Source organism: Alligator mississippiensis, chromosome 3 (genome assembly GCF_030867095.1).
Source record: "Alligator mississippiensis isolate rAllMis1 chromosome 3, rAllMis1, whole genome shotgun sequence".
Lineage (NCBI taxonomy): Eukaryota > Metazoa > Chordata > Crocodylia > Alligatoridae > Alligator > Alligator mississippiensis.
Window position 1 is genome coordinate 255508888 of NC_081826.1, and position 10000 is coordinate 255518887.

The 10000-nt window shown below is 41.1% G+C and overlaps 1 protein-coding gene across 1 annotated transcript; it reads left to right on the forward strand.

Annotated features, from left to right (window-relative positions):
* Positions 1–255: 255 nt before the first annotated feature.
* On the forward strand, positions 256–8735 carry F2RL1 (F2R like trypsin receptor 1). Its single transcript, XM_006266399.4, has 2 exons — positions 256–367; positions 6790–8735. Exons 1-2 carry the CDS (start codon positions 304–306, stop codon positions 7881–7883), a joined length of 1158 nt encoding a protein of 385 aa, XP_006266461.3. The 5' UTR covers positions 256–303; the 3' UTR covers positions 7884–8735.
* The last annotated feature ends 1265 nt before the right edge of the window (positions 8736–10000 follow it).

Below are 10000 nucleotides of genomic sequence, written 5' to 3' on the forward strand. Positions count from 1 at the left end.
TATTTGTCTTTACCTCCCCCCGCGGCTCGAAAAGGGCAACGAAAAAGAGCCCCCAAATGAAATCTTCCTTTAAAATAATCCCAACTGCTTTGGAGTTTGGCTCCTGATTTCTCCGGCTGGGGCTAATGGTGGCGCTAGGAGAGCGCGCCGCTCGGGAGGGGCCGGCGAGAGGCGGGACAGGGCGCGGGGGTCGCCCGGGCAGGGGGCGTGTCCTCGGGAGACCCCGCCCCGCCCAGGTGCCTCGGCCCCGCCCCACGCAGGTACAGGCGGCCCTGGACGGGCGCGGCGCAGTGCGGCGGGAGGATGAGGTGGTGTGGGTTGCAGCTGCTGCTCTTGTTCGCGGCGGGCGCCGCCGTGTCTAGCGCAGGTGAGACGAGACGAGACGGGCGCGCCGGCTCCGGGGGCACGGGAAGGGTCTGGGCGCGGGGGGAGAAGCCCCGGCCCCGGCCCCCTCTCGCTCTGAGCAGCGCAGGTCGGGGGGCGCGTGTGCGGGTAGGGGCGCGGGGCCCAGAGGGAGCCGTGTCCGGGACTGCGCAGTAGGAGCAGCTACTTGGCCCCCGGGGGCGTGTGTACGTGCAAACGTGTTTTCCTGTTATGCCCATCTCTGCCTACGAAAGCTCACCCCGCTCACAACCACTTAGTCTGGAAAGTGCTGCCCTGCTGTCTGTGTCCTGTTAGTCTGCCTTACCAATAGCCCAGTTATCTCCTCTTGGGATATTTTGTCTATACCTAGGCCAGGCTGGGCGCTAGAAGAGGCAGCGTGTGAATCCAGCTAGGGAAGGAGGTGTTGTCCCAACCTTAAATGACTGAAACTTGGTAAGGACTTAGTCTGCCTTGGGAAAGCTGCGCCCTGTACCACGGCCTCGTTATAAGGAACCTCGTGGGACCATGGGAAAAGCTCACTGAAGGCATGTGGCAAGGAAGGTTCTTCCAGTAGACGTGATGTCTTTTATTAGACCAACTGAGTAAATGGAAAAAAGCTTTTGGCAAGCTTTCGGGCTCAGTCACCCTTCTTCAGGGATGGGGAGTCTTTGCTGGTCTGAAGTCATGTTCTCTCTAATCAGATTTGGCAGTTCAAAAGATGGTTTTGGCTGTTGGCGGTGTTAAACGTGGGGCAGGGGATTGTTATAAACAGAGCTTGTTATAATGAATTGTACTGTAGTTTGTGACCTTGATGCCATGTCTCTAATATGGCTTCCTTTTAATCTTTAGTGTCATAAGCGCTAACTTTTATTTTTGCCGGGAGTGCTAAAATGATAGACGTGTGGGAAGTTTTACACATTTCGGGTGACAGCCCTCTTCCTGAGAACGGGCTCAGTGCCTCTGCTTAGCTTTGCTACTTCCCACTTTTGTGTTACTGTTTCCGTTTTTAAATCTGGTTTCTTTTCACTGCTTTGAAGTGCAAGTTTCAGTAGCTCACAACAGAAACCATTATTTGTCGCCCCCCCCCCACCCCCCCTGGGACTGATGGGGCACTCCTTTAGCATTTCCCATCCCGTTGAATTCTTTCTGTGTGGATGCAAGTTCAATCTAGTTTACATTACATTACAAATAGTCATATAAATATCTTGCTGATCACCAAAGCTTTGGTAGGTCCCTGTCTGTCCCACAGTTTGGAACTCCAGTGTTGTCTAAACACAAACAACTTGGTTAAATCTACGAAGACTTGTATGGACACTCTTTTTCAGAATATAAAATAGGTTCTTTTGATTTAGCTATTTTACTTTAAGGCTAAATTGAAATAAAGCTGCTTTTAAAAAAAAAAGTGTTACCCAGCTTATCTTCTTCTTTTCTGTTTCAAAATTAAACCTGATGTGTTAAATCCTTACAATTGTGTGTTTGGTTTTAATTGTTTTTTGGGGAATAGCCATGTTTAGTAGGGCAGGCTGGCTGGCTAACATTTGTGAGTCAATGTTTGTGAGTGGGTAGTATATTCTCTTGCCACTGACATTACTCATAATGTAGGACTTTGGAGGGGGGAGGGAAGGTGTTGTCCCCAGGGGAATTGGATCACTCTGGCTTGTTGTGAAGCTGATCAGTGTGTAAACCAATGTCATAAGATACCTTCTTGACATGGCATGTAACAGGTAGATATTAAATATGTCTTGGTTGAACTGTATCTCCTACTAGCAGAAGACTGATTGGCATGCAATGGTTTGGGCTCTCCCTGACTTAAGATGGTAACGTACACTGCAAAGTGGAGGAAATCTAGTTCTGACCCTGTTGCAAATAAGGCTTAAAGGTATTGAGGCCTTAAGGCATGTTTATGCTGAACTTTTCAAGGAGTTGGGTAAAATGGCTACTCTGGGCTTAATACAGATGTGGCTAGATTAATTTAAAGCTGTTGTGTGGGTATGTCTGTAGTAAACTTAAATCACTTAAGTTTATGCTTATGTGACTGCAGTGGAGATAGGTCTTTAGTTTGGTATGCATCCTGGTTACAATTGGGTTATATCTTCCTTACAAATGTTAACTGTGTTGAAACAGGCTTCTGAGTTAAGGGACAGAGAGAGCTCTCCACCCCAAGTTTCCCTAAAGGAAAGTTGGCTGACTGATTTAGTGTGGTTAACTTGGAAGAATGAAGCTGTTTGAAACACGAACCTTCTCAATTGCTATGGAATGCAATACAAAATGCACAGTACAATAGACAGAAAACTCATTTGGTTAACAAAGCACTGCTTACACCAGGATAGACTGTTAATTATATCAAGTCTATCCTGCTAAATGGCTTTTATTACTCTCCCTTTAATTTCCTTTTATAGTCACCTAGAACCCCAAATGTTTCAGCATGAAATGTGTATAGACCTTAATTTACATAAAAAGGCGGAATTTGTGCAAATCAGTGTTATACCTAGACATTGAAATTCAGAATATCAAATTGATGCATATTGGAAGAGAAATGTTTAAAATGAGTGCTGATAATTTCATTCGTAACTAGATGTTTATCATCTGCATTGATATTAATCACCTATTCATTTTTGCTAAGACATGGGTTGGGAGGAGGGGGTTGAGGGGTTATATAGATTTTATGGTTTTCACTGAAGAATACCTTTGCTTTCATGATAGAAGGTTTCAAAGCTTTTCATATGTAAGCATTATTAAACTTCAGCTAGGTGTATAGCTGGTTACTGATTGACAGGCTGCTTGACATTGCACCTCAGCCCTGTTTTTTGAGAGCTTCTAATCTAGACTGATATGCTTCACTAGCTCTTAAAGGCCCACTGAGTAAAGTAGACTTTGTTTAAGTTTTAAAAAGTTGAACTGGTTTATCTGTGCCTATAGCTTTGTTCAGTGGGGGGTCAACCTTTTGTCAGATAGGCCATAAATTAAGTCCTGTGCTGTCCCTGAGTGCCATTCGGATCCCTTTCCTCTGTTACTCTGCTGTCTGCTCCCTGCCCTATCTGCTGCTATGCCTTCTTCCTTCTTCCTGATCTGCCCCATGCCACACACAGGCTGCCTGTGCCACTGGTGGCATGTACGCTACAGGTTCACCACCTGTAGCTTAGTTAATGCATCTATGCAAGGAAATTAGCACTGCATTTACTCTTATAAAAGTGATCATCACATCCGTATTGCTTATGGGTGAAAAGAAGAAAAGCCTGTATTGGTATGAGAACATCTATACAAGGGCCTTTGCCAATGTAACTAATAGAATTTTGTGGAGCACTTTTAAATTGCTATATAATAAAACTCATTTTTTCTTGGCATAGCTTTGTTGTTTGGGGTGGGTAAAATTACATTTATAACTGACAAGACTAGTTAGTTAAAGCCCTAGAGTAGAAACAGCTTATACTGTCAAAACATGCTCTAGCCATTCTAGCTTATTTTTGTTTGGGGTAATGGTTTATCTTAGTAAAACAAATTATCTTTCAGTATAAACTGTCTGCATAGCTAAACCAGCAGTCCTTTTTAAAAATAAATAAATAAATAAAAAGAGTAGACTATTTAGTTGTAAAAATGTGCCTTTGTTTGGGCTAGGAAAAAAGATGTTGGGAGTGTAAATGTGTGGGGTTTCTTGAGCTAGATTAATTTGATTGAACACCCTGATTACTGTCAGTGTAGATATTTGTGTAAACACCTTTGTGGCTTGCATTTTAGCAGGAAATATCATATTGTACTCTTCTTTGGGAAGTTATAAAAGAATGAAGGAATGTGGAAAACTCTGGTGTGAAAGACTTCTCTGTTTAGTGTAAATACTTAAAGGATTAAGGTATTTAAACTAAACAGTCTTGGCTATTTATAAAAATGTGCTTATTGTTCATGAGCTGTTGTGTATGAGCCTGTTACTGCAGGCTTTTTCCTTTGCTTCTGCGTTTTATAGCTGCAGTCTCCTACTAACTTTCCCATTCCATGAAAATGTTTTCTCATTGACAACTTGATATGTCATTACTTAAAGTTTAGCTGTCACTTAACTGTATGGAATGAGTTTATAAAGGCATGCTGTATCCCAGGGTGAGAGAGAATTTATGGCTGACTTTGAGGAACAAGAAATGATCCACAAACTGGACGGTTAAGTATGGCTTAATCAGGGATAAGAAACTTGTTCCTATGGGTTCTTTGCTTGTTTGCCTTGCAGCACTCTGCCTCCCCCCCCCCCCTAACTTTCTCAATTACTTGTTCTATTTTGTATGCTGCTCTATGCTATCCTTTCACAGCATCTGGTGAAGTGAACTTGGGTTCATGAATGCGCGTGCTCCGTCTCCTCCCTCTGCTCCCCACACACCTAACTAACTAAATTTTATTTCATTACTCTCTAAAGGTACATATCTATCCTGCCTTCTAATTTGACTTCACACTAACAGCTAACTACCTTTCTGATTTTGTCAAGGCCTTAGTAAAAAGAGTAATGCTGTTTGGTTGCCATAGGTGACCTTTGGAAGGTTAAAGCACCACAAAAGATTTCCAGTTGCTCTGGCCTTTGACTCGGTCTTCAAGGAAGTTGTCATAAATCATGCAAGCTGCTATTGGTTCCTCTCTTTTACCTAGGAATCTGTACAGGCACCTGCTGTAAATATCAGTAATAAAAACGTGGCTTCAGCCATCCTTTCTCCTTATGCCAGGATGCACCTTAAGGATGCCAAATTGCTACGAATTCAAATTATAGCTGCTTTCCTAGTCCAGTGTTTGGAGTAGTGGCTGCAGGGCTGCACAAAAGCCACCTGACCACCCTAACCTGTGAATGGGGGAGGAAACCAGCCCTTCTTGTATGGGGCCTTTTTTATGTACAAATCTAACTCGTTCAACTTTTGAGCAGATATGGGCATCTTTATCTCTCAACAAAAACACCCCCTTGGATCAGAACCTGAAGTATGGTACTGTAACCAGTTTGATTCCTAAAGACCACATATTGCTCTTACCTTATAGGCAGTTATTGGGCAATTGCCAAAATAAGGAAGCATGTGCTGTAATTAGACAGGAAACATATTGTAGGGTTTGTTGCTGAACGGTTAGCTTTGATATGTAGAGCCCACTGGTTAGGGGGTAAGTCTGGGGTTAAGCAGAACTGATACAGCTTTATTTGTTATACCCATACAGTTCCCTTTTATTGTCATATCTGAGCACCTAAAACTTTCTTAAATGTGGGTTGGTTTTCTTTTTTCCCAAACAACTGTCCTCACATCGTGCTTATGGAAATACCAAATTATACCCGTTTTTATAGGTGGGGGAACTGAACAGAAACAGCCTGCTATATTTTCTTGCACACAGCATGTCACCCAAATAAAACATGCCTCTTCTTGTATTTGTCCTGTATTCTGACATTTTTCCAGTCATAGCCAATTGCGTGACACAGTAAGTCCTCCTGGGAACATAGTGGCCTAGAAGTGTGTCATCCTGGGAGATGCTAGGAAGTTCAAGTAGCTCTTTTTGTAAATAAAGTACTGTTTCCACATCGCAAGCCTCATCAAGATACTACTAGCAGCTCGCTTGCTGCTTCAGATGCAAGTTACTGTGCCTAGCCAATAGCTATAGCTGTGAGAGGGTTAACACAGGACTTCTGCCCCTTCTGTTTTGCTGAGCCAGACACAAGTGGCAGCCATCTTGGCAGGTGAACGGACATGTAACATCTCTGGCTTTCCTTCTTTTCCAGCAAAGAAAACAGTTCCTAACTTAAGATGTGCACCCCAGTGTTGGGTGGCTGACATTTTGGGGAGGAAGGTGCATGTTGTTTGTGAGGAAAATATGGTAACTTATCTGCAATCGTGCAGGGAGCCTGACAGTGATGTGACTGGCGCAATTTCCCTGGATGCTGTCTTGGTTCCTGGTTCCCTGTCTAGCTTGATACTCTTTCCCCCAACCCCTCCCAAATGTTACAAATGCTAGGACTGTCTGTCTTCTTTAGACTGAAGACTGAATGGCTTAAGTATTTGTTTACATTAGGAAAACTGTTGGCATAGCTGTACTGCTTACCAGAAATGCTCTGATGGTGGGTGGGGAAGAGCCTTTTATGTGCTTACAGTTGCCTCGCATTTTGTTTCCTCTAATTCAGTTAGTTATTTTAATAAGTTTCAAAGAGTTAGGTTTTAATTGGTACATATTATTTTCTTGTCTCATCTCTATCTGTCCCATGTATGGAAACTGCATATGCGAACACTTATTTGATTTCTGTGACTTTATAAACAAGTTGCTGTTGGTTAATTAATAAAAAAGGAGATTCAATTAGCAATGATCTTATTTCCTATTTATAAGATATCTTCTTCCTGGAAGTTGGATGTATTTTTTTTTTCCTTGAAAAGAAAAGAAATAACTACATCTGTAATGCTATACTAATCAATTTTGTTTCCTTTTCAGTGAGAAACACTACAAAAGGAAGAAGTTTCATTGGTCATAAAGTTGAAACTACAAATAATGCCTCTGAAAAATCCTATGTTGTGAATGACTTTGCAACAGAAGTCCTCACAGGAAATCTGACTACAGTTTTCCTTCCTATAATCTATATAGCTGTGTTCATCATTGGCTTACCGAGCAATGCCATGGCACTGTGGGTCTTCTTCTTCAGAACAAACAAGAAACACCCAGCTGTGATTTATATGGCAAACCTGGCACTGGCAGATCTTCTGTTTGTTATCTGGTTCCCTCTGAAGATCGCATACCATATAAATGGCAACAACTGGATCTATGGTGAAAGACTCTGCAAAGTACTAGTTGGATTTTTTTATGGAAATATGTACTGTTCCATTCTTTTTATGACATGTCTCAGCGTACAGAGATACTGGGTCATAGTGAATCCTATACTGCGCTCTAGGAAGAAGTCTGAATTTGCACTGGGAATTTCAGCTGCCATATGGATCCTGGTTTTGCTGAGCACTGTTCCGTTGTATGTTGTTGATCAAACAGCATATATTTCAAATCTTAATATCACTACCTGTCACGATGTGCTGCCAGAGAATGTTCTGGCTCATGACATGTTTAATTATTTCCTTTCTCTAGCAATTGGAGTCTTCTTGTTCCCTGCCCTTCTCACTGCTGTTGCTTACATACTGATGATTAAGACTCTGAATGCTTCCATCACTGATGTAAATGCAGGGAAGAAGCGAAAAAGAGCCATCAAGCTCATAATTACAGTACTATCAATGTATTTGATCTGTTTTACACCTAGTAATGTTCTTCTTGTAGTGCACTACTTTATGATCAAAACCCATGGCCAGAGCAATGTCTATGCAGCATATATAACAGCACTTTGTCTTTCTACTTTAAACAGTTGTATTGATCCATTCATCTACTACTTTATTTCAAAAGACTTCAGGGATAACCTTAAAAATGCTCTTCTCTGCAGAAGTGTGCGAACTACAAAGAGGATGCAAGTCTCTCTCTCATCAAGTAGATATCCCAAGAAATCCAGTTCTTACTCTTCCAGCTCCAACACCACTAAGACAACGTATTGAGTCTTTCTAGTTCTAGAAGAGTGGATGTTTTATTATGAGACTCTTGGGTATAGCAAGAAATGTTTTTGCAAGGGAGTCTGAAGAAACCATTTGCTGTTTGATTCACACTGAAGCCTGAATTTCAGAACTGGCAACTATTTGCACCTCTGTGGACCTTGAAGTAGGAATATTGCCAGGCTTGTGTCAAATGGAAGAACCGGCAAAGTTTCATCTACTGTAAAAACAAAACAAACTCCCACCTCCCACACAACCACTAGTCAGTGGTTATATATGAAGATGGCTTTTTTTCCCTTCTAAAAACCTGACTTTTTTTTTTTAATAGTTTAACTGCAGAATGTTTTGATGCCTTTTTATAACTTTTTAAATATTTAATTCTTAGTTGTTTTATTACTTTTTTATTATACTAAAACAGTAGCATTATAGACACAGGATAAGCAGTATGCTTCCTTAGGGCCCCGCCTCTCTATATGTAATTCCATTGATTTTAATGGGAAGTTATTGGGAGGAAATAGATCCTGCCCTCCAAGACATCCATCCATTTGTTATTCTTGGTAGAACTTAATCTTACATTGTCTACAAAACCTTCCAGTTGTGTTGCAACTATTGAAACTGTGGCAGCCTGATAACATGATGCCATTTGAGCTGATAATAGTTGGTTGTCAGCTGCGCTGAGATAATTCTAGGTAGTTTTTCTATGGGAATACACACTAGGGCACACAATCACATAATGCATGGCCAGTATGCAGAATCAAATGGCTTCTGTGCTATATAACAACAGAATTGTGCTGTTTTATTTCTACACAACTTTCCTTGTATTTTTAAATACATCTAATTAAGACACTTTTTGTAACACCTTTTGTGTCTGAAGTTCTTTTCTGTGCTCCTACATCACTGGTTTGGTTTGTAATGTGAAACAGCCCAAAGGTTTTATTCCTAAACATCAACTGGGGTTTGTAGTTGAACATGTAAGCAATTTGAATCCAAAATTTACACACCTTGGTAGTACAAAACTTTACTTGTGGGAGGCGAGGGTAAGTGTGAGGGACAGCATGTTAAGAGTCATGAGCAAATAAAAGGAGCTAGAAAACAACCTATTGCACACCCAACACATTAGCTGGGGTGTAAGCTGGTTCCTTGCAGGGGAAGTTTACATCCTACCCATGCCTTCCTCCCCAATTTAGAATTAATTTAACTTGACTTACATGATATAAATCGATGAGTACACTTAGCCACTCTACCAGATTTGCTAATATGATTTAAATGTCATCCTTCTTTTCTGAAAAAATGTTTGTATACTGTTGTAACATTAAAGTCTGAGATGCAGTTAGTTTGGTACGTAAAAACACAGATAAAAGATAATTTCTGGAGTTTGAAATTTGTAGTTTCTATAGCCAGCATGTATATACAGAGACACAAATTGCAAAGACATGGACCATTCAGTTCAGCCTAATAAGCAGTGTTCTTAGCAAAGCAGCTGCCTACTTGCAGGGGTCAAGAAAGAAACCCCAAGTTAGGTCACTCTTGATTTTTTTTTTTTTTTTTTTTTTTTTTTCCTTTTTTTCTTCCTACCCTCTCAAACTTTTACCACATAACACCTCATTCAGAAGTTATCTTAAGAAACAGTAATGAGATTCCTTGTTGGGCAGCTCAAGTACTTGAAAGTTTTATCTACTCTTGGGGGGGAAAAAATTGCAGGAATAGATCACTTTCAGTATGTGAAGAGCCCTGGATTTAATGGAAGCAATCTGCAAACACTGATTAGGCATGTCTACGTGTGTGCTTTAATGCACAGTAGCCTATCTTACTGCACAGTAGAGCATTATGGCAAAAACTGCTAATATGCTAATGGACAGTAAAATTTAAGCTACTGCACTTTAAGTGTCACTAAAAGTGTCCACTTTTGCTACTACTCATGAGGGCAGCCTCATGTGCATTTAGTTAGAACCTTACATTAGAGGTACTGAATTTTAATGTATGGTAGCAAAAGCACGTTAATGAACATGTAGACAGTAGGGCTGTGCGGAATAGCACCATTTCATTTCAACTTCTGTTTTGACGGGACAGTGTTTTGTTTTGAGTTTCATTTCATTTTTAAACCACTGTTCCATTTTGTTTTG

What these genes read in the sequence shown, in the direction of transcription:
- F2RL1 (XM_006266399.4), top strand. Translation starts at nt 304, where the DNA reads ATGAGGTGGTGTGGGTTGCAGCTGCTGCTCTTGTTCGCGGCGGGCGCC. An exon ending in CGCCGCCGTGTCTAGCGCAG is followed by an intron (nt 368 to 6,789) that starts GTGAGACGAGAC and finishes TTTCCTTTTCAG; the next exon opens with TGAGAAACACTACAAAAGGA.